The 23,605-nt window shown below is 52.7% G+C and overlaps 2 protein-coding genes across 2 annotated transcripts in view; both read right to left on the bottom strand.

Annotated features, from left to right (window-relative positions):
- Positions 1-2,359: 2,359 nt before the first annotated feature.
- PRRT1B (proline rich transmembrane protein 1B) lies at positions 2,360-21,782 on the bottom strand. Its single transcript, XM_040631354.1, has 6 exons — positions 21,559-21,782; positions 18,502-18,960; positions 5,289-5,472; positions 4,986-5,240; positions 4,046-4,189; positions 2,360-3,121 (listed from the first exon to the last, which is right to left on the bottom strand). Exons 1-6 carry the CDS (start codon positions 21,780-21,782, stop codon positions 2,972-2,974), a joined length of 1,416 nt encoding a protein of 471 aa, XP_040487288.1. The 3' UTR covers positions 2,360-2,971.
- Positions 21,445-23,605, bottom strand: part of POMT1 (protein O-mannosyltransferase 1) — a 27,084-nt gene continuing 24,923 nt past the window's right edge. The window contains exon 21 of the mRNA XM_040632095.1: positions 21,445-22,183. The gene's annotated coding sequence lies outside the window, so the exon portion shown is untranslated. The remainder of the gene's footprint in view (positions 22,184-23,605) is intronic.

Raw genomic sequence — 23,605 nt, 5'->3', positions numbered from 1 at the left:
CCTAGGACCCTGGGATCTTGACCTGAGCTGAAGGCAGAGGATTAGCCAGCTGAGCCACCCAGGCGCCCCCTGCTGTCCTGATTACCATAGCTCTACGGTAAGTTTTAGCGTCCGGTGCAGAAAGTTCCCCCTCGTTAAACTTAAAAGATATATATTATTAGCAATTGCTACACATTTTCCTTACATATTAATTTTAAAAACATTTTGCCATAGTTTTAAAAGCATGGTTTCTTTGGGGGAAGTTAATTAAATCTCTATTTAAGTAGGCTAAATATCGGGGCGCCTGAGTGGCTCAGTCCTTAAGCGTCTGCCTTCGGTTCAGGGCATGATCCCGGCGTTCTGGGATCGAGCCCCACATCAGGCTCCTCCGCTGGGATCCCGCTTCTTCCTCTCCCACTCCCCCTGCTTGTGTTCCCTCTCTCGCTGGCTGTCTCTCTCTCTCTGTTAAATGAATGAATGAATAAATGGCTAAATATCTTTACATTTTCCTACCCAGATATTTTGTCCAATTTTTTGTTTTCGTCTTTCAGTATTTTTAAAAAATCATTCTTCATTTGAATCTGAATCTTTCTTGTTAAATCTATTCCTAGATCTTGCTGGTTTTACACTATGATGCACAGAATTTTTAATTTTTTTTCCACTTCTAACTGATTATTGCTGTTGACTGTTTGCAGATTTTATACCCAACCACTGACTCGTAGATATTCCAACTAGAGCGTCACTGTCTCCTAGTTTTTATACTACAAATTTCACTTTGCTGTTTTTTCCAGGAGCTGGAGCCCCACGAGGGGCACCCACAGCTTGATCCTGGTTACAACGGCTTTTAATGGTTTTAGTAATTTTCCACTTAATGTGCCATTTGCTGCCGGTGCCTGTCCGGCCTCAGCGTCGCTGGGAGATCATCAGAGAGGCAGACTCTCCGGTCCTGCAGAGAGAACCAGAACTGCACGTTAACAAGATCTGCCAGGTATTTCCTGCATCAAGTTCAAGGCACGCTCGTCTAGACGGTTTCTTCCTATCCTGATTTTACTTAAGAGTTTAGTAAGAAAAGCTGTTGGATTCTGCCAAATACTTCTTGGCATCTATTGATCCCTAAAAAGGGGATTGCTCCTTGCTGGCCATCACGCATTCTGGTGTCTGAGATCCTGATTCTGGGCCAGCCCTGTGCCCCCCAGCAGGAGGCCACCTCTCAAGCCCCCAGAATCGTCGCTCACCACTTACTTCCCCATCCAGGTCTCTTGGGGTCTCCAGAGCATCTCCAGGCTGAGACGGTCGGTCTCCTGCTGCAGGCGGCAGAGCTGAGCACACAGTAGGTGCTCAGAAATCACTTGATTTCACCTGATCGGTCATTCTTGTATGGCTTAGCAGGGGCGGGGGGGGGGGGCTTCCTTCTCTCCATGCAGATGGGTTTTATCTTGAGTCACAGACCTGTTTGAGAATCTGGACACCTTCCCAGGAAAATGCCCATTAACGGCTTTCCCTCCCTGCTGGTTGGGAAGCTCCTGGCCGTCCTTAAGCCCATGGTAAGACCCTGCTCTCCCAAAACCTTTGGCTGGGGGAGACCCTACAGAAATCCCCACCATCCGTACCCAGCTGATCCATTCTGAGTGCTCACCACAAGCCAGGTGCTGTGCTGAACCCCACAGGTCTCCACTGAGTCCGCCCACAACTCCAGGTTCAGGCTGTCCCCCCCCTTTTTATGGATGAGAAAATCCCGATTTCCTCAAGAAACCAGAAGCTCTCTGAAGGCAAGGACTGTTCTTGCAGCTAGGACCTGGACAGGCGAGAAGGTCACTGGCTGGGAAGCTGCAGGGGGTCTCCACGCCCTGTTCCCTAAGTCCCCTTCCTCTGCAGACGGTTCTGAGTCTTGGCAACGTGGAGAGCCATTCTCAGGACCACAGCTGACCGGACTGGCGTACCAGGCACAATTCAGGGACACCCGCGTACAGCTCTGCAGGCCGTCCAGCAGCCTCTAGGGTGACCTGAGTGCTCCCTGGTCAGGGTGGCCCTCGCCACACAGGGACCCAGTTGATCCTCCATTGGTGGGCAGTAAAGTTAGGGACAGAAGAAGCGAGCAGAAAATGCGCACGGAGTGGGAGTGGGGCAGAGCCGAAAGACCGCAGACAGAGGGAGTAAGCAGGAGGCAGGGAGATGGGGAGAACGGAGTTTCTGGTAAAGCAGTGCCAAGAGAAATGGGTCACATCTCAGAGGGGTCACACGACATGAGCAACAAACAGATCCCTGCCTTCATGCGAACAGCGTCTCAGAGACGGGGACAGCCACGGGAGCCCCCAGAGCCCAGCTGGGGACAGACGCTGCCGCTCGCCCTGCAAGGGAGCCAGAAATAGCAACATGAAGCTCTGCCCAGGGGTTGCTTTCTGTTTATTGAGCAGACACAGTGGCCTTGGTTTCTGGACATGGAGTCAGCACGAGCGCGCTTGTCTCCTGGGACGGGGCAGGGGCTCAGAACCATCAGCCAAGAGCTCCCGAGGACAGAGGACGCCGCTCAGCTCCTGCACAGGGAAGCTTTGCCCTACAGTCACCAGGCTGGGCAGCGGGTGGGAGGAGGCCCGACCCTGCAGTGTCCTTCCGGCTCTACAGCACAAGGAGCTCTGAGGACAAGGAGGGATCTGGTCCCTTTGATGGCCTCCCGGGTGTAAGGTGAAGGCAAGGGCCCTGGCGGCCCAGCCAGCACAGCCCCAGAAAGACCTCCGGAGGAAGCACAGAGGCCTGGGGGCTCTGGTGGCCCGGGCCCTGGAGCCAGTTCAGGTGAGGATGCTGCCTGAGGCCACCGGAGGGGCTGCGGCCCCGCTGCAGGGGTGCCAAGGGCTGCAAATGCCACCTTCTGCTGGCCCTGGGTCCCCTCTGTAGGCACTAGATGGCCACCGGCAGGGCTCCGAGTCCACAGGAAGAGTCTGTCCGGGCTGGGTGTCCCTGTGCGTCCCGGCAACCCCGAAGGGGCCGGCGGCGCTCAGGGAAGGTAGAGCGCCACGACCACGTAGACGACCCAGCTGGTGGCCACAAAGACCCCGAAGAGCAGGCTGAAGAGCACGAGCGAGCGGGCCTTGCGGGACGCGTCCTCCGCCTGGGCCAGGTCCCCCCTGCTCAGGGCCGCGCGGGTCTGCAACGACACGGAGGCAGGGCGTGGACACCCCTCGCCCCCCACGTGCGGCCCGGAGTGCCGGCACCTGAGAAGCCGGGATCTGCCCCGGCCTGGCACGGAGCCACGCCCTCGCAACGACCCTGAGACTGGGGGCGCCGTGGCCCGCGCTCTGCAGATGAGGAAACAAAGGCTCCGCGAAGTGACCCACCCAGGGCCACACAGCTAGGGGTGGGGCCAGACCTCACAGGCAGCGGCCTCCAGACTCCCGCCTCCGAGCAGTCCCGAGAGCTGCCGTCTCCCCACCATCGAGCTTGATGGCGGGGAGCCTGACCCGTGCGCGGACGTCAGGGCCCTGCCTCCTCTCTTTCCTGGAACGTCCTCGCGGGGGCATCACTGGGTCCCCAGAGACCAACCCCATGCCTGGTAATGGTCAGAAATATCAGGAGGAAGGAAGGAAGCTATACAGGTGATGGATGGACGGACGGACGGATGGTGGTGGATAGACAGGGACAGATAGAAGGATGAGTAATAGATAACAGAGGGGTGAGTGGGAGAGTGGACGGACAGATGACGAGATGGACAGAGGGGGATGGGGAGAAGCAATGTGTGGACAGATGGATGACAGCCTCTACCCCATTAAACACAAGCCCCCACTGAGGCGGGCAGTTCCGTGGGCCTTATCAATCATTCACACCTTCACTGTAAATTGTTGTAGCTGAATTTTCTAGAGCGGATCTCCGGTCGTAGGGGGCAGAGGCAGGAGCGGGGTAGGTGGCCATCCAAGAGGGACAAGGACGTCCGGACAACTGAGCACTGATCCCCCAGTTCCTGCCACCCTCCTGAGAGCCAGTAGCTGGGCCAGGGGCTGTGTGCCCCCCCCACCCAGACCCCGCCAGCAGCGGGCGGGGAGCACGTTCCCGGGACTGTGCCACCCCCACCTACCTCGTGCGAGTAGACAATAGCGATGAGCCCCGTGAGCAGACAGCAGAACAGGGTCACCAGCACTGACTCCATCATGTAATCCTTGGGCAGGGGCCTGTGCTCCACCGCGGCAGGGGCCGGCACGCCGGCCACGGGACTGTTGTACTGCGGGGACAGAGGCCACGACACCGCGGTGAGGACACGGTCATCCAGGGCCGCCGCCCACCCCATACCGGAGGGGTCAGGTCAGGGCCCCCCCCGCCTTCTGGCTCCGCACCCCCCACCTGTCACCAGCCCCCAGGAGCCCTCTCGCTTCTGCCTTCTGCTCAGTGTGGGGAGGCCGTCTCCATCTCTCCCTGCCCTGGACTGGGGTCCCGCCACAGGGTCCTCTAAGCTCTCCCCCACAGGCACCCCAGGGTCTCTCAGTTTTTCTCAAAATCTAATCAAGTCACCTCCCACCAAAGGCCCTGGGGCCCTCACTAGGCACCTCCTACCTGTCCTCCTCACTAAGCTGAGCCAACCCCCGTCATCCCCAGAGCACATGGGGCCTGGCCACCCCCCAGGCCTGTGCCCAGAGAGCCCCCTCCTCCTCCTCTCCGCCTGAAAGCTCCTCTTCACCCCTCAGAACTCAGCTCAAATGCCCCCACCTCTGGGAAGCCTTCCAGGCTCACCAGGCTGCAGAATCCTTTCCCTTCCTTCCTCTGGGTACTGAAGGCCCTCTGCAGGGGTCAGTGATGGTGACTTTTTGTCATCTACGTGTGCCAAGCTCTCCCCTGGAGAGGGAGGCGGTGGTGAGTGGGGGGGCGGCAAGGGGGGCTTCATGGGAAGTAAGTGCATGTGGCGTGGGGGGGGTCCCTGGGTGAGGGGGAGGCAGGGGGAGGCGGGGGGGGGGCTGCGTGGGAAGTGGGTGTGGTGTGGGGGGTCCCAGGGTGGGGGGGAGGCGGGGGCTGGGCCCACTCACCACAGGGAAGGGTGCGAAGAGCGGAGGCGCTGTGGGAGCGGGGTAGAGGGGCGTGGCCGGTGGCGGCGGGTACAGGGCCTGGGGTGAGGGCCCGGGCTGGAAGAGGACCGGCCCCTGCGGGAAGGGCGGGTACAGCAGGTGCACGGCCTTGGGGTCCGGCGGCGCATAGGGCGGGGGCTCGCCCACGAAGCCGATGTTGGGCACCCCGCCGGCTGCCACCTTGGGCCCCAGCCGGGCCTCGCCCGCAGCCTCGGCCTGGGCAGGGGACGCAGCCATGGCCTCAGCCTGGGCCTGGGCGTTGGCTGGGGGGTCCTCTGGGGCCGGGGAGCTGTCCCCATCCGTGGCCACTTCCTCGCTGGGCCCTCCGTCCTCATCCAGGAGCTGCGGGCGGCGCGGGAGCTGCGGGAGCACAGGGCTCAGGGGGTCCTCAGAGGCTCCGGGGCCGCTGCCCCCCTTTGAATCCGCTCCTGGAAAGAAACACCAGGTGCTATGAGCCCCAAGCGCCCCTGAGCCAGGTGGGACTCACCCTCTCCCTGCCGCAAGTCCCGGCACCTCCAGGGAGAACGTTCCAAGGACGCTGCCAGTCCCCACCCTGCCCGGACCGCACTCAGGCCTCTCACAGCTGGGAGCTGGAAGAATCGGCCCAAAGCATAAGTGTGGGACAAGAAAACAGAGGCGCAGAGGGGAAGCGTCTTGCTGGCAGTCACGCAGCCAGCGCGCCACCAGGCTGGGCAGCCATCCTGCGCCCCTGCCCTGCTGCTGGTAGACTGGACCCGGGAAGGCTCCGTCCAGGGCAGCCCCTGAGAACTGGTCTGAGATGAGCCGAGCCAAACGGATTCCTGGCTTGAAAGGTAGGGGAGATGGGGTGCCCCCGAGTTGCCAGACCCTGGTGGATGGACTGACCTCAAAGAGCCAGGAGGTCACTAAGGGCCAAATGCCAGCTGAGGCACAGAGGGAGCAGAAGCCTGAATGGCGGTGGGGAAGGGGCAGAGAGCAGAGCCGCAGGTGGGGAAAAGTCCACCCGCGGTGGGGGGAGCGGTGAGAGCCCAGAGGCCCTTAGCTGCCCAGCTGCCCTCCAGCCCTGACCCTGGCCTTCAGCATCCAGGCCATCAGCTCCTGTGGAAACCCATAAAGGGAAAGCTCCCTAACATGGAAGAGGGAGGCCAGGTGGGAGAACTGTTCCCCCAACGTCAACTACAGGAGGAGCTGCCAGTTAGTTAGAGACCCCGGCAGAGGCAGCCGCCACAGGAGGGAGTCATGACTACAGACCCAACAGGGAAGGCCGGACGCTGCTTCTCCTACGAGAAATCCACTACCCCAGCAACTCAGCTGGTGAGAAACCGCCCTCGCCCCGAACTCCTGCTTTTCTCCAGTGGACTTCGGTTCAGGACAGCCCTTCCCAACGTCCTCTTCCTTCTCCATAGAGTCATGCTCCTCTCCTTTCTTTGTTGGACTTGCCTGTGGTTTTGTCGTAGCTTGCATGTCCCACATTGTAATTCTCTGCTATTCTGGAGTAAACCTGTTTGTGCTGGCAGAGTAACGGACTTTCTTTTTTGGGGTGTCACTCCAGAGGTACCCAAGCAGGTTCTCCACGTCCTGAAGGTACCCTGAACCTCCTGAGGGCACCCTGACCATCTGAGTACCTCTAAGTATCAGGAAGGGCTTGCAAGAGAGACCTGGGTTGGCACGCAAGGCCCCAGAGCAGGGTGGCCGGTCCAGGGCCTGGCTTTGGAGGTTTGCTCCCGAATGTTCTTACAGGTTACAAGAGGCGGAGAGCAGTACTCCTACTGATGGGAGAAAATATTTGCAAATCATGTATCTGATAACAGGTTAATATCCAAAATATGCAAAGAATTCATACAACTTAATAGCAAAAACCCATACGATCCAAGTAAAAACTAGGCAGAAGATCTGAATAGACATTTCTCCAAGGAAGACATCCAGACGGCCAACAGACACATGGACAGATGCTCGACAGCGCTCATCAGGGAAATGCAAATCAAGACTGCAGTCAGCTGTCATCTCACACCGGTAGGGTGGCTGGCATCAAAAACGAGAAGCAACAAGTGTTGGTGAGGATGTGGAGGAAAAGGAAGCCTAGCACCCAGCTGGTGGGAATGCAAACTGGTGCAGCCACTAGGGGAACCAGGAGAGCCTCCTGAAAGAATTAAAAACAGAACTACCAAGGGGCGCCTGGGTGGCACAGTCAGTTAAGCATCTGACTCTTGGTTTCGGCTCAGGTCATGATCTCAGGGTCGGGAGATCAAGCCCCACACTGGGCTCCTCATTCAGCGTGCAGTCGGCTTAAGACTGTCTCTCTCTCGGGGCGCCTGGGTGGCACAGCAGTTAAGCGTCTGCCTTCGGCTCAGGGCGGGATCCCGGCGTTGTGGGATCGAGCCCCACATCAGGCTCCTCCGCTATGAGCCTGCTTCTTCCTCTCCCACTCCCCCTGCTTGTGTTCCCTCTCTCGCTGGCTGTTTCTATCTCTGTTGAATAAATAAATAAATAAAATCTTAAAAAAAAAAAAAAAAACTGTCTCTCTCCCTCTGCCCCGCCCCGTGCACTCTCTCTCTCAAATACATAAGTCTTTATAAAAACAGAACTACCATAGGATACGGCATGCCACTTCTGGGTATTTACCCAAAGAAAATGAAAACACTAACTCAAAAAGATACGTGCACCCCCACATTCACTGCAGCATGATTACAACAGCTAAGACGTGGGAACGACCTAAGTCCGCCAACAGATGCCCCGATGAACACACCCCCACGACGGAACACTACGCAACCACAAAAAGGACGAAATCTTGCCCTGTTGGACAGCACGGACGGACCTTGAGGGCAACACGCTAAGTGAAAGACGTAGTTCGAGAAAGACAAACATCAAATGATCTCCCTTACATGTGGAATCTAAAAGAAAAGACGAGAGCCCATGATTACGGGGAACAGACTGGGGGTGGTCGCTGGTTGCCTGAAGGAGAAGACGGGGTGGGGGGAGGGGCAAAGGGAGAAAGAGAGTCAAAAAGTATAAATTTCCAGTTAGGAAATATAGTCCTGGGATGTAATGTTCAACACGGTGACTAGAGTTAATACCGTGCTGTATATTTGAAATAGCCAGGAGAGCAGATCCTGAAAGTTCTCCTAAGAAAAACTTTCATACTAGGTATGGTGATGGGCGTTCACCAGACGTACCAGGGTCATCGTTATGCAACGTATGGAAATACTGAGTGGCTCCACCATGCTGCTGAAACTAACATCACGGTAGGTCGGTTATCATCAATACAACATGGCGGGGGCGGGGGAGAGAGAGGAAGGGAAGAAAGACAAAAAGAAAGAGGGCCGCCTGGGTGGCTCCATCGGTTAAGTATTTGACTCTTGGTTTCAGCTCAGGTCATGATCTCGGGGGGCGTGAGACTGAGCCCATGTCAGGCTCTGACCTCAGCATGGCGTCTAGTTGAGAGTCTTTCTCCCTCCCCCTTTGCTCCTCCCCCTGCTTGCTCTCTCTCTCTCAAATAAATAAATATTTTAAAAAGAAAAATAGGGGCACCTGGGTGGCTCAGCCACTTGATCGTCCACCTTTGGCTCTGGTCAGGATTCTGGGGTCCTGGGATCGAGTTCCACATCGGGCTCCCTGCTCAGCGGGGAGCCTGCTTCTCCCTCTCCCTCTACCCCTCCCCCTGCTAGTCCTCTCTCTCTCTGTCGAATAAATAAAATCTTTTATAAAGATTTTATTTATTCATTTGAGAGATAGAGAGCACATGCAAGAGAGCACAAGCAGGGGCAGAGGGAGTGGGAGGAGAAGCAGACTCCCTGCTGAGCAGGGAGCCCGATGCGGGGATTGATCCCAGGACCCCAGGATCCTGACCAGAGCCGAAGGCAGCTGCTTAACCGACTGAGCCACCCAGGTGCCCCATAAATAAAATCCTTAAAGAAAAAGAGAAAGACAGAAAACTGGGACCAAAGCTGGAAGCCCCAGTCATGGGAGGCAACAGAACTCACGATCTGAGAGCCACGGGCTGACTGTTGGCTAAAACCCAACAAACAACACCTCCCTGGGAATTATAATGGGGCTAAGCATCTACACAACCTAATATTCACAATGTCCAGGACACGATACAAGGTCATGTGCCACACGAAGAACCAGGAAAATGTGCCCAGTCCTCTCAGGAAGAGACGGACGAGCAGAGGAGCGCCCAGAGGACCGACTCGCGGGAATTACCAGAAGAGCTGCCATCACGACTACGCTCCACGGGATAAAGAGAAATACACTTGGAATACATTCTCAACAGAGAATGAGAAACAATTATTTATTTATTTTTATTTATTTATTTTTATTTTTTTAAATAATTTTTTTATTATATTATGTTAGTCACCATACGGTACATCCCTAGTTTTTGATGTAAAGTTCCATGATTCATTAGTTGCGTATAAAACCCAGTGCACCATGCAATATGTGCCCTCCTTACTATCCATCACCAGCCTATCCCATTCCCCCACCCCACAAACTGAGGGCTTCAGAGGGGAGGGGTGTGGGAGAAACAATTCTTTAAAAAGGAACCAAATGGAAACTTTCAACTAAAGCATATAATGTCAAATTAAAAATTCACTGGTTGGCCTCCATAGCAGAACAGAGGTGACAGGGGTAAAAACGAGTCTCTGAACGTGCGACATACCCATCGGAAGAACAGAGAGAAGAAAAGGAAAGGGGGGAAAAAGGAAAAGAACAAAACCTCAGGGACCTGTGTGGTAACGCAAGATCTGAATGGATGGGTCAGTGAAGTCCCAGGAGAGATTTGGGGGGAAAATATATTTGAAGTACTAATGGCTGCAAACTTCACAAATTTGGTGAAAGACCAATTTACAGATGCATAAAACTTGGAAAATCCAAAGCAGGGACCCTGGGGCAAACTATGCCTAAATGCATCTTCCTATAACTTCTCGAAACCAATAGTAATAAAGTTGTGAAAATGGGCAGAAGAAAATGAGAGACCTCTATTGACAATAACTTGAATTTCCATAGACACTGAATAGACAGCTAGGTCAGAAGACAATAGATCAGGACCTTACAGTGCCGAAAGAATGGTCAACCCAGAAACTGAGACCTAAAGAAAATGTGCTTGAGGAATGAAGCTACAGAGTAGTTTTCTGTCATCATCTAACAAAGTAACCACAAACACAGTAGCTTAAAACCACACACCCACCTCACACCCATTATAATCACTAGCATTAAAAAACAAACAAGCAAAACCAAAAACAAAGCAAACAGGGGCGCCTGGGTGGCTCACTGGGTTGTGCGTCTGCCTTTGGCTCAGGTCATGAGCCCAGGATCCTGAGATCAAGCCCCATATCAGGCTCCCCGCTCAGCAGCAAGCCTGACTCTCCCTCTGCCTCTGCTGCTTCCCCTGCTCGTGCCCTCTCTCCCTCCCTCTCTCTCTCTCCCCCTCTCTCTCAAATAAATAGATAAAACCTGTAAAAAAAAAAAAAAAAACCCGAGATTGACAGAATGAATAAAAACCAAGACCTACAAGGCTACCCACGATAGACACACTATTTATTAAGATTTTCTTTATTTGAGAGAGAAAGCGAGAGACAAAGCACAATGGAGGAGGAGGGGCAGAGGGAGAGGGAGAAGCAGACTCCCTGCTGAGCAGGGAGCCCAACGTGGAACTCATCCCAGGACCCGGGATCATGACCTGAGCCAAAGGCAGACGCTTAACCGACCCACCCAGGTGTCCCAACACACTATTTTTTTTTAAAGATTTATTGGAGAGAGAGAGCACATGCACCAAGTGGGGGGAGGGGCAGTGAGCGAGAGAAAATCTCAAGCAGACTCCACACTGAACTCAGAGCCCAATGCGGGGCTCCATCTCATAACCCTGAGATCACAACCTGAGCCAAAACCCAAGAGCTGGACACCTAACTGACTGTGGCACCCAGGCGCCCCTAGGCACACTTTAAATAGAAAGACACAGAAAGGTTGAAAGTAAATGGGTGGGACAGATACGCCACACTAACAGTAAGCAAACAGACTCCAAGACAGAGTATTATCAGTAATAAGGAGGAACACTTCATAATGACAAAAGGGACAATTCACCAGGAAGGCGTAAGGACTATAAATGCACGTGTGCCTAACAGCAGAGCTTCAACAGACATGAAACAAAAATTTATAGAAACGAAGAAGTACACAAAAGTACACAAAGTGATAAAAGACTTAAGACCTTAATACTCTTCTTATACAGCAAGTGATACAAAAAATAGACAAACCATCAGTCAGGACATGATTGATCTGACGCTGTAGACCACCTTGATCCAACTAACATTTGGAGAATACTGCATCCCACAACAGCAGGTGCAGTTCTTCTCAAGGACACGAGGTGCAGTCACGAAGATCACACACCAGGCCACAGAACGAGTCTCAATGTTAAAATTACTGAAATAATTCAAACTGTGCTCCCTGACCAACCACAACAGAAGTAAGTTAGAAACCAGTAACAATGACTTCTACTGGCTAATACCAAATATCTGAAAAGTAAACAACAAGCCTCTAAAGAATGTATGGATCATGGGGCGCCTGGGTGGCGCAGTCCTTGAGCGTCTGCCTTCAGCTCAGGGAGGGATCCCGGCGTTCTGGGATCGAGCCCCGCATCAGGCTCCTCCGCTATGAGCCTGCTTCTTCCTCTCCCACTCCCCCTGCTAGTGTTCCCTCTCTCGCTGGCTGTCTCTGTTAAATAAATAAATAAAATCTTAAAAAAAAAAAAAAGAAAAGAAAAGAAAACATTTTGAACTGAACGACAATGAAAAAACAACCCATCAAAATGTGTGGAGGCAGCCAGAGCAGTTCTTAGAGGGAAACAGAGCTTTAAATGATTTCATTAGAAAAGGTCTCAAATCAATGACCTAAGAGTCACCCTGGAATCTTGCTAGAAAAGGAAGAGCAAAGTAAACACAACGTAGATAGAAGGATGAAAACAATAAAGAACAAAAATCATCGAAACAGGGGCGCCTGGCCGGCTCAGTTGGAGGAGCGTGTGACTCTCCCTCCCCTACTGCTCCCCCTCCTTGTGCGCTTTCTCTCCCTCACTCCCTCCCTCTCTCTCTCAAATAAATAAAATTTTTAAAAAAGAAAAATTAATAGTCAAAAGTTGGTTGTTTTAAAAGATCAAAACTGACAAACCTCTAGACTTACCAAGGAAAAAACCCACAAATAACCATGTCAGGAATGAAAAAGGGGCTATCATCACAGATCCTACAGACATTAAAAAAAAATTAAGAGAATACTATGAACGACGTTATGCCAACAAATCTGACAACAGAGGTGAAAAATTTCTCTCTCCAACTCTCCAAAATTGACACTGGAAACAGGAAATCTAAATAACTGTATACCTATTAAAGAAATTAAATTTGTTATCAAAAACAGAAAAGTTCTATGCCCAGATGGTTTCACTGCTAAAGTCTATCAAACACCCAAAGAAGAAAATAACACTAATATTACATAGATTTTTTTAAGAGAGGAGGCAAGATCACTGCCCAACTCATGTGATGAGGCCAGCATAAACCTGACACCGAAAGCCAAAATGTCACAAAAAGGAAAATTATAGACCAATTTCCCTCATGAATATAAGCACCAAAAAATCCTTAAAAATAGCAAATTAAATCCAACAATACATAAAAATACCTCACAAACGGGATTATTCAAGGTTGGTTCAACATTCAAAAAATCAATGTAATTCAACATATTAACAGAATAAAGGGGAAAAACATTATCATTTCAAAGGACGGAGAGAAAACATGACAAAATCCAACACCCGTTAATGGTTAACAAACAAGCAACCTTTTAGCAAACCAGTAATAGTAGAGAGTATCTTCAGATCGATAAAGGGCATCTGTGAAAAGCCTACAGCTAACCACACTCTTAATGGTAAAAGACCCAATTGCTTCCCTTTTCTCCCCAGGATCAGAAACAAGGTAAAGATGTCCACTTTCGCCACTTCTGTTTAACACTGTTCTGAAGGTCTTCGCCATAGAAATAAGGTGCATGAAATAAAAATCACAGACTGCAAAAGTAGTAAAACTCTCCTTGTTTGCAGATGATTTGCTTGTTATGTAGAGAATCCAGGAAATCCACACCAATTCCTAAAATGAATAAATGGATTTAATATAGTCAAAGTTCACAAGGTTAATATACAGAATCAATTATGTTCTTATGCACAACTAGCAAATAGTTGGAAAACAAAACTAAAATCTAATTCACAGTAGCACCAATATAACTGGAAAATAACTAGGAATAAATTGAACCAATGAATTCCAAAACATCTACACTGAAAATTACAAAGCACCGCTGATTAAAGAAGTCCCAAATAAATGGAAAGGCATATACCATGTTCATTGTTCAGACCACTCAAACTGTTAACACTTTTCCCCACATTCATCTACAGATTCACTGCAATCACAATCTAAATTCCAGCAGGTTTTCCCCAAGATCTTGTTTTTTCTTTTGTCTCCTCCTCCTCCTCCCCCTCCCCCCTCCCCCTCCTCTTCCTCCTCCTCTTCTTCTTTCTTTCTTTCTTTCTTTCTTTCTTTCTTTCTTTCTTTTAGAGAGAGAGAGGGTGGGGGTAGGGGCAGAAGGAAAGGGAGAAAGAATCCCAAGTGGACTCTTCACCAAGTGTGGAGCCTGATGCAGGGCTCCATCCCAGAACCCCAAAACCATGACCCAAGCCAAAACCAAGAGACATCGCTCAACTGACTGAACCACCCAGGTGCCCCATCCAGCAGGGTTTTTAAATACAGAAAGTGACAAGCTCATTATAAAATTTTTACAAATAAAGAAAGCACCTGGGGCGCCTCAGTGGCTCAGTCAGTCAAGCGGCTGCCTTCGGCTCAAGTCGTGATCCCAGGGTCCTGGGATCGAGCCCGCATTGGGCTTCCTGCTCAGTGGGGAGCCTGCTTCTCCCTCTCCTTCTGTCTCCCGGCTCATGCTCTCACTGTCACTCTCTATCTCAAATGAATAAATAAAATCTTAAAAAAAAAATAGATAGCACCTAGAATCACCAAAACAATTTTCAAAAGGAGGACAAAATTGGAAAAATCTACCTGATTTCAAGACTTACTATCAATCTAAGATAAACCAGACAGTTCATTACAAATGAAATGACAGACCCATGTCAACAGAGTATTAAAATATGAGAGCAAAGAAACACACAAACACACACACACAGTCAGTTGATTTTTGCCAAAGTCTCTAAGGCGATTCAGTGAAGAAGAAAAGCCTTTTTAATAACTGGTATAGGATCAACTGATTACCTGCATGGAAAAAAGTGAATATTAATATTGACTACTCCTCACAACATCCATAGGAATTAACTCCGAAGGGATCACAAACCTAAATGTAATACTTGAAACTATAAAACCCCTAGAATAAACATGGAAGATCTGTAGGATCTTAGGATGGATAAAGATTTCTTATATATGACACCAAAAGCATGATTCATAAAAGAAAAAATTTGTAAACTGGACTTCAAAATTAAAAAAAAAAAACTTTTCCTCTTCAAAAGACATCACTAAGCTGAACAGCAAAGGAAACCACCAACAAACCTGACAGACAGCATATGGAATGGAAGAAGGTACATGCAAATGACATATCCGATAAAGGATTAGTATCCAACATACATAAAGAACTTATACATCGCAACACCAAAAAAAAAAAATCTGATGATTCCAGTCTTCTGCCCATTTTTAGACATTTCTCCAAAGACATACAGATGACCAACAGACACGTGAACAGATGCCCAACATCACTCATCATCAGGGAAATGCAAATCAAAAAAAAAAAACCACAATGAGATATCACCCCACACCAGTCAGAACCGTGATCGTCAACACAAGAAACAACAAGGGTAGGCAAGGATGGGGAGGAAAAGGAGCCCTCGTGCACTATCGGTAGGAACGCAGACTGCTGCAGCCACTGTGGAACAGTAGGAGGCCCCTCCAAGAACTAAACACAGGGGCACCTGGGTGTCTCAGCTGGTTAAGCATCTGACTCTTGATCTCAGCTCACGTCCTGATCCCAGGATCGTGAGTTCAAGTCCCCTGTTCAAGCTCCCTCTCCCAGCGTGGAGCCTACTTAAGTTTTAAAAAATAAATAAATAAAAACAGAACTATCTTATGATCCAGTAATTCCACTACTGGGTATTTACCCAAAGATTACAAAAACACTAATTCAAAGGGATACACTCAAAGGGTATCTAATTCAAAAGGTTTACTGCAGCATTATTCACAATAGTCAAATCATGGAAGCAGCCCAAGTGTCCATCAATAGATGGATGAAGAAAAGGTGGTACAGACAGACCATTATTCAGCTACGAAAAGAGTGAAATCAGGGCACCTGGGTGGCTCAGTCAGCTGGGTGTCTGCCTTTGGCTCAGGTTATGATCTGGGGGTCCTGGGATAGAGCCCTGCATCGGGCCCCCTGCAGGTGGGGGTGTCCGCTTCTCCCTCTCCCTCTGCCCCTCAGCCCTGCTTGTGCTCTCTCTCTCTCTCATTCTACTCTCTCTCAAGTAAATGGGTAAAATCTTAAAAAAAAAAAAACTGAAATCTTGCCATTTGCAATGATGGACGGAGCTAGAGAGTACAACACTAAGCAAAATCAGTCAGAGAAAGACAAAACCCTATGATTTCACTCATATGTGGAATTTAAGAAACAAAAGAACTGAGCAAAGGGGGGAGGGGGGAGACAAACCCAAAACAGAGTGTTAACTACAGAGAACAGACGGTTGGTAGAGGGGAGGTGGGGGGAGGGAAATGGGTGAAATGGGTGAAGCGGATTAAGAGGACACTTATCTTGCTGAGCACTGATTATGGAAGTGTTGAATCACGATATTGTACACCTGAAACTAGTGACAATGTGAACGACGCTGGGATTTTTTTTAAGCCAATATTAAAGAAAACAGTCACTAAGAACATACAAAGGCAAGTCACAGAATGGGAGAAAATATTCATAACACACGGATCAGGCAAAGGAGTTCTATCAACAATGCATAGAAAACTCACAGTTCAGGCCAAACACCCCAATGGGAAAACGGATGAAAGGTTTGTGAACACTTCACCGAACAGGATGTTCAAATGATCAATAAGCACAGAGACAGATGCTCGAAGTCAGGAGTCACCAGAAATGCCATCAAAAGTAGAAGTGCCAGGGCGCCTGGGTGGCACAGCGGTTAAGCGTCTGCCTTTGGCTCAGGGCGTGATCCCGGCGTTATGGGATCGAGCCCCACATCAGGCTCTTCCGCTATGAGCCTGCTTCTTCCTCTCCCACTCCCCCTGCTTGTGTTCCCTCTCTCTCTGGCTGTCTCTGTCAAATAAATAAATAAAATCTTAAAAAAAAACAACAACAAATATTTGTAGCAGCTTGAGAAACACTACACGCTTGTTGTCTGAAGCCACTCAGTTTGGGCTGGTTTGTTATGCAGCATAAGCCAACGGATAACAGAGAGGTTTCCTCTGGCAGCCAGAGCCAGGGCGTGAGAAGTGGCTGGAATGAGCGCAGGAGAGCAGGAAGGAGGCAGCGGGGATAGGGACAGAGGTGACAGTGGCCTGAGCAGAAGGGAGGGACGTGGGTGCTCAGCCAGACCCAGGCAGGACTGAGGAGGGGCATCGGCCTGACAGCAGGCAGAGGGGCGGCAGAAAGAGCAATGTGGGGAGTGACAGGCACCCCAGACCCCCCTCATCTGCTCAGGGCCGGTGCCAATCAGGAGCTGGAGCTCAGGGACCAGGCCGCCTGGGCCCCTTCACCTCCCCGTGCCCCTCCGTTTCTTCATCCTTCACATGGGATCACCACCACCTCCTGGGGTCGCCCTGGGGGCTGGGAGGGGGGGGTAAAGTGCTCCCTAACGCTGGGTACTGAGACCTGAGATTAGAAAGAGACTGGACCGAGCAGGGCAGATACCAGCCAGACCCCAAGCCCTGTAGAGGCCTCCTTGGATGCTCTTGAGAATTCCAGGGTCCCGACCTCACTGCCCCCCCCCCCAAGAGCTGGGGTTCTTGGACAACCAAGTCGACAACAACAGAGACAACACGGGGCGGAGGGGGGGGCGGGGGCGGAAGTCCTGTCCGCTGTCTACAGGGGAGGCTTCCTCGAAGAGCCACTGGCTGGCTTACTCAAGGCCACCACCCCTCCACGCGGAGCCCCCAAACCGCCTCTGTGCCCGTGACACACCGAGGCACCCAGCCAGCCAGCGTTTCGACCCCACGCGCTTCTGTTGGGCTCCGAGGAGGACCCGAGCTGCGGACTCGCGAACACAGAACTGAGCACAAACCCTGTGCAAAGATCACGATCGCAGCAGGTCCAGGCGCCCAGGGGCTGCCGAGCCACGCCACGAACAGCAGCTACCACGAAAGAAGGTGCTGGGCCCTGCACCCATCCCCGCCCCGCCCCAGTCGGTCCGCATGGACGCGGACCCCGCCTAGCAAGCGCGGGAAGTCTGGCGGCGCGCACCTGAGGCCCCTGACGAAGCCTCCACCCCTCAGGCGCCTCATTGTGAAATGAGAATAACAATCTCTTCAAAATAAGGACCAGGACGCTATGCCAGCTCTCTTCTAGCATCCCAGGTCACGGTCGGGCGCACCTGCCCCACCTCTCAGGTGCGCGAAGGGACGCGGACGGCCGGTTCCCGGCCCCACGCAGATGCGCTCCGGAGGCCGGGCCCTCGCAGAGGCTCGTCCCTCCGGAGGCCGGCCCGGCCCTGCCCCAGTTATAACAAAACCGCAGCTTCCCGGGGCCCCGCCGGGGCACATACCTGGCCCGATGGCGCGGAGATACGGCTGAGTAAATAAACCTGCTGGCGGGGCCGCTGCGCCCGCGGCCTCGGGTTCTCGGGTTCTCGACACCCGAGCCTCCGGGACATTCCAGCCGCGAGGGGGGCGGCAGGCGGGCGGCGCCGGGCATCCCCCAGCCGCATCTCCGGGCCCGCCGCCGCCGCCCCCCGACCCGCCAGCCTGGGGCTCCCGAGCGCAGGGCCGGGTCCCGGGGGGGCCGTCGGAGCTCCTGGGAAGAGCCTCTCTCGGCTCCCCCTTGCCACCCCACTCTCCGCCGCGTCCCCGCACCCCGTTCCGGCGCTCCCGCCTCCGAGCGGCCTCCGCCCTCCGCCCCCCTCCCCGGCCCCGGCTCGGTCCCCCACGCCCGGCCCCGGCCAGGGCCCCCTGCCCTCGCTCTAAGGACTTCAGCGTGGCCGGAGGGGCGGGCAAAGTCACCGGGGAAAGGACGGGGCGTGGGGGAGAAGAGGGAGAAATGCCCCCCAAATGGCCCGGCGCTGGGCACCCGCTGCCCGCCCTTCCCCCGCCCCTCCCGTAGGGGCGCCCAGGGAGCTGGAGAGGGGCGCCGCCTAAGTTGCCAGAACTTTCCACAGCATCCTCCTGGCGTCCCGGGTTCTGGAGGTGGGGTTCCAGGGCCAGGCTGGGGCCCCGCGGGAGCAGCTGTCCGGCCCGCCCCCCGCCGCGGCGCCGGGACCCCCGGCAGCCCTCACCTGCGTCCATGGCGCACGCCGCCCGCTGTCCGCGCCCGGCCGCCCGCTGCCCGCGCCCCGCCTCCCGCCGCCGTCGGGCCGGGCTCGCCTGGCGCCGCGGGCTCGGGTTTCCTGGAGGCGGCTGCGCGGCGGGTTAATGATTGACCGCCTTGAGGGCCCGCGGCTGCGCCAGCAGGTGGCCCCGCGCGCGCCGAGCGGGGGGCGGGGGCGGGGAGGGGCCGGGGTCCCCGCGGGTGCTCCTCCCCCGCCCGCAGCGCCGGAGGCCGGAGGACCCGAGGGTGCACGCCGAGCCCCGGGCGATCGCGGCTGCCCCACCGGCCTTTCCGTTTTCCACAGCAAGAGAGGCCAGAAACGAAGAGTTTCACGTGAAAGCCCCTGAGTTTTACAAGAACGTGCGTGCGTGGCCACTCCCTGAAGCTCGCCACACTGGGGAGCCTGGAGCTGCCCTCGTGCAGACACCTAGAAGGGCCAGAGGGTCTACCCCGAGCGGCCAGGCGTCTTTTTCAATTCCTAGCTGAGCTCCCCAGAGCGGAAGGAGGTCCCCAGGGACCGGAGGGGAGGCCACCCGTAGGCCCCGAGGCCCGCGCAGCCTTGGGGGCGGTGCGCCGTGGTGGGTGGCGGTCCCTGCGGGCCGGGCTTGAGTTGTACCCCCAGATGTGGCCCGGAGAGGAGGCCTTGGTGGGTGCCGGCAACGAAGGGTGGATCGTTGGCAGAGGATTCAGACAATGGAAGTGACTAGAAGTTGTTCTGCTTTTCATCGCTACCGACAGTGATTCCAAACTATGTCAAGGACAAAACACTCCCCCTGAAAAAAATATTTCGTTGGTCTACGTTCCGAACAATTGCTGTGGTTAGTGCTGCCCAGAGAAAGCCGGCAGGCAGGCTTTCACCCTCCTGGCGAAGCCTAGAAGAATCCTCTCCTGGGAAGATGACCAGCCCAGGAGAAAAAATACAGAAATACCGGGCTTTCCTGCATGGAAACTCTCAGTGTAGCAACGTTCCTCACACGCTCAGAATTTCCAGCGATCTGGCTAGTCCCCCCCACCCCTTAGATTTCATCAGAGAGGCGAGGGCCCCCCACTGAAGATCGAAGAAAGCAGGTCACGTGAGAGAGGCACTGATTAAACACATGTGAGAAACTATGACTAAACAGATGATGCAGAGAGAAGAAAACTTTTAAAACCTCTCCTCAGGATCCTCAGAGATTCGGAAAGACATCCACGAAACAAGAACAAGACACTATAAAAAAGGAGCATTCGTTAAAACAAAAACGCCCTTGAGAAGTCATAAGCGGACATCAGAAATACACACGAGGGAAGTGATTCAGGGAGAAGAACTAAGACCACGGACTGAAACGCGGATCTACACAAAGAAGTGTAGAAACGGGAAGCTCAGTACAGTAAAAATATGTCTTGGTTTTAATTGTGCTAAGAAGTAACTGACAAACTGAGGGGGAAAAATAGCAATGTACCAAATGTTTCTAGCACATTTTTTTCTTTAGTGAGCTCTATGCCCAGTGTGTCTGAAACTCAAGACCCCAGATCAGGAGTCACTTGTGTTACCAACTGAGCCAGCCAGGTGCCCCTGCTTCTAGCACATTTGAAAGTAAATTGTATGGGGCGCCTGCCCGGGTGGCTCAGTTGGCTCAGCATCCAACTCTTGATCTCAGCTCAGGTCTTGATCTCAGGGATGTGAGTTCAAGTGCCATGCTGGGCATGGAGCCTACTTAAAAAAAAAAAAAAGTAAATTGTACAACGGTGATAGTAACTGCACAAAACAGGGGAAGGAAGATAGGGGTCTATGTGTGGAAAAAGCAGACCTTACACTACATTTAAAGGTGCACATAAAAAGCAGCCCTTACCATAACTTGCACCCAAATTTCAGTTTCTAAACACCAGTCGCCAATAAAAGAAACCAGGAGCCCTTGGGGAAGTGCCGGATTCCAGGGCAGAGGCAGGGAAACCGTAAGGTGAGCCTAGAGCATGCCGTTAATACTAGAAGGTGATGCAGTGCTTAAAAAAAAAAAAAAAAAAGACACAGGAACAAACATAAAATTGGTCTCTATGGCCAACACTGGAATAACCTGAATAACAAAGGGGCAACGCCATCATGATATAACCCAAGAATAAAAGAAACACCCATAAGCCCATACTGATAGAAATAACTGAATAAATAAACGGGAGAGAAGAGACAGCTCTCTTTTCACCACAGAATCCCAGTAAATAGCAGAAGGAATGAGGGAAATAGAAAATCACCGAGAACCTCGCATGATCATTGCCCCAGGCAAGACCCCCCCAGATGCTGAGCCGAGCAGGTGAACGTTGTTTAAGCAGAAACAGTACCTGGATAGTCTGGAAGCACCTCCTTCAGAACACTTCCCAGGTACAAAGGGAAGGGCAGTAAGTTTACAGTGGGAGCCCTGGCCAGCAGCCCGCAGCCAGCTGATCAAGGTTAACATCAGCAGTGACACCTGAGGACGTCACGTGCCCCGCGTGAGGCCCGCTCCTCGGCGGTCCCCCCACCCCCACACAAAAACTCCATCGCACCAAGAGAAAACCTCAGGGGTGCCGGGCTGCCTCAGTCGGTGGAGTGTGTGACTCTTGATCTTGGGTTGTGGGTTCGAGCCCCACATTGGGTGTAGAGACTATTTTTAAATTTTTCTTTTTTTAATTTAAGAAAAGGGAAAACCTCAGACAAATCCACCAGAGGGGCATTCTACAAAACATTTTGATGTCTTCACTTTCGCACAGTGAGCATTTCCATTTGGTTCTTTTTTTTTTTTTTTTTTTTTTTTGAGGATTATATTTTTAAGCCCTCTCTACACCCAACGTGGGCCTTGAACTCACCACCCTGAGATCAAGGGTCACATGCTCTGCTGACCAAGCCAGCCAGGCGCTCCCTTCGCATTTGGTTCTTTTAAAGTCTACAGTTTTTTCCTCTATCTTTTCTGTTGTTATGCACATTATTCCATGGGCTTTCTCTTCAAATGGTTCTTAAACTTTTCATTTGAAAGTGATTTCAGACTCAGCGGGAAGTTGCAAGGCTGGCACAAAGGACCTTCGTTTCCGGGCGTCTTTGCCCAGCGTGCAATCCCATTCCGGACTGCGGGCTGCATTCAGTGGCGACGTCATCCCCTTTGTAGACTTCTTTTTCAACTCTCCAAATCGGTGGATCGTCACTAGTTCCTCAGACGTGACTGGGCCCGTTTGCCACACCGGTTGACTCTTCCACGCCTGGCAGATTTCCTCGGGGCCTTTGTCGTCTTGTGAATTCACCTTCATCAGGAGCTGTCTTCACAGCGCCCTGCGTGTGCCCTGGGACGCGAGCCAGTTTCGCACCTGCCTCTATGGGCCCTTACGGAAGTTCCCAGCTCAGGACCCCATTATGTTAGTTTCTCCGCTGGGGGCTTCTGCTCCGTGGGGGTGGCCCACGTGCAATGCACATGCAGGGCTCCACTCTCTTAGGGATGACCTGACCCAGAGCCAGCGGTATCATGGTTGGCTCAGGTTCACCAAAGGGCAGTCAGTCCCTTTCAGGCTCCAGCTGTCTGCAGAGAGCCAGTGGCTTTGACCCCCGCCCCCAAGGCTGGTCCTGGCCCCTTCATAGGCAGCTGGGCTTCAACCACCGTCTGGGAGGACGTTCCTCATTCGAGGGCCCGGGTATCCTATTTCTCTTTCTTGTCCTGGAACAGAGAGAGGATGCACTTCTCAGTGTTGGGAGGGTGCCTGAGTGTGGCTCTGGGTGTGTTGACTTCCTATGAGCTCAGCTATCTTGACTGGAAGCCTTGGGCCAGCCATGTGATCTCTCTGCTCCTCAATTTCCCCATCAGGAAAATGGGATAATAATGGGACCCATATCACAGGGTTGTTGTGAGACTTCACCGTTATTTAAGATATGGAACCAAGCCTTGTTTATCATCCCACTGTCTAGCCATAGCCCCATCAGACCAGAGAGCCAACACTGGAATACAAAACCACTGCTTTCCCTGGGTGAGTGGTGATGGGTGATGGGTGATTTTAGTTTTATCTGTGTGTGCGCACGTGTGTGCATTTTCTGCAATGAGCATGGGTTAATTCTGGGATGAGGAAGACGGCGGTAAATGCTACTTCACACGGTGACACCTGGGGCGCCTGCGTGGCTCAGTCGGTTAAGCAGCCTGCTCTTGATTTGGGCTCAGGTCATGATCTCAGGGTCCTGGGATGGAGCTCTGTGCTCAATGGGGAGTCTGCTTGACAATTCTCCCTCTTCCTCTGCCCCTCCCCCAGCTCGTGCTTGCTCACTCTCTCTCTCTCAAATAAATAAATCTTAAAAAAAAAAAAAAATTGACACTTGGTCAGCTCTTCACGTGCTGAGTGCCAGCCTGTGTTCAATAAAAGCTTAAAGACCTACTTGGAACAAACGGACATTTTTGCAAGTGATTGGGGCTGGCGCAGGGGGTGGGGAAGGAGGGCAGCCTTGGAGAGCCGGAGGTGGGGGATGGTGAGGGCAGGAGCAGAGGATCCCAGAGGGTTGTCACTGTTCCCTTTTACCAGTCCTGCCTCCCTTGCTTCTGAGAGACCCAACGGCTGCTCAGCCCCGGGCCCCACTCCACAACAAGACACGTTTGCCACACATAGCAGAGGCTCAGCCCAGCCGGCCGGCCAGGGCCTGCTCTCGCGGGGCTTCTGCTCTCCAGACTAGCACCACGCACCAGGTTGCAGAACCCACGGCTTCACTGCCGCTGTGCCAGGGGCCTCCCAGGAGAAATGCCCAGGCCACGGACGACCTAGACCGGCCTTGCCCGGTCCAGCTGGGGAGGGATGCTGGGAAGAGTCGGCCCTCCAAAGGGTAGGATGGGCCCGTGGGGAGGAAGGGTCCTGGCCTGGGGCTTGGTGGGAGTCTGTGAGAGTCAGACAAGAAGTGGTTGGGGACTGGTTGGTCAGCAGGTTTCCTGTCTCTGAGAACTGGTTAGCCTTGGAAGGGCAGTGTCTCTCCAGGCCTGTAAGTCCCCAGTTGGCCAGAGCATCAAGAATACAAAAAAAGAAAAACAAAAACAAAAATAGTTAATATAATTGGGCCTGTGAGGAACGGATGCCGAAGAGACAAACACAGAAGGGACGCGAAC

Source organism: Ursus maritimus, unplaced genomic scaffold, assembly GCF_017311325.1.
Source record: "Ursus maritimus isolate PB19 unplaced genomic scaffold, ASM1731132v1 scaffold_17, whole genome shotgun sequence".
Classification (NCBI taxonomy): Eukaryota; Metazoa; Chordata; class Mammalia; order Carnivora; family Ursidae; genus Ursus; species Ursus maritimus.
The sequence above is the reverse complement of the archived record's forward strand: the minus strand, read 5'-3'. Positions and strand labels throughout refer to the sequence as shown.

What these genes read in the sequence shown, in the direction of transcription:
- PRRT1B (XM_040631354.1), bottom strand. Translation starts at nt 21,782, where the DNA reads ATGAAGGTGAATTCACAAGACGACAAAGGCCCCGAGGAAATCTGCCAG. An exon ending in AAAGACGCCCGGAAACGAAG is followed by an intron (nt 18,961 to 21,558) that starts GTCCTTTGTGCC and finishes TGGCCCTTCTAG; the next exon opens with GTGTCTGCACGAGGGCAGCT. An exon ending in CTATTGTCTACTCGCACGAG is followed by an intron (nt 3,122 to 4,045) that starts GTAGGTGGGGGT and finishes GTGTCGTTGCAG; the next exon opens with ACCCGCGCGGCCCTGAGCAG.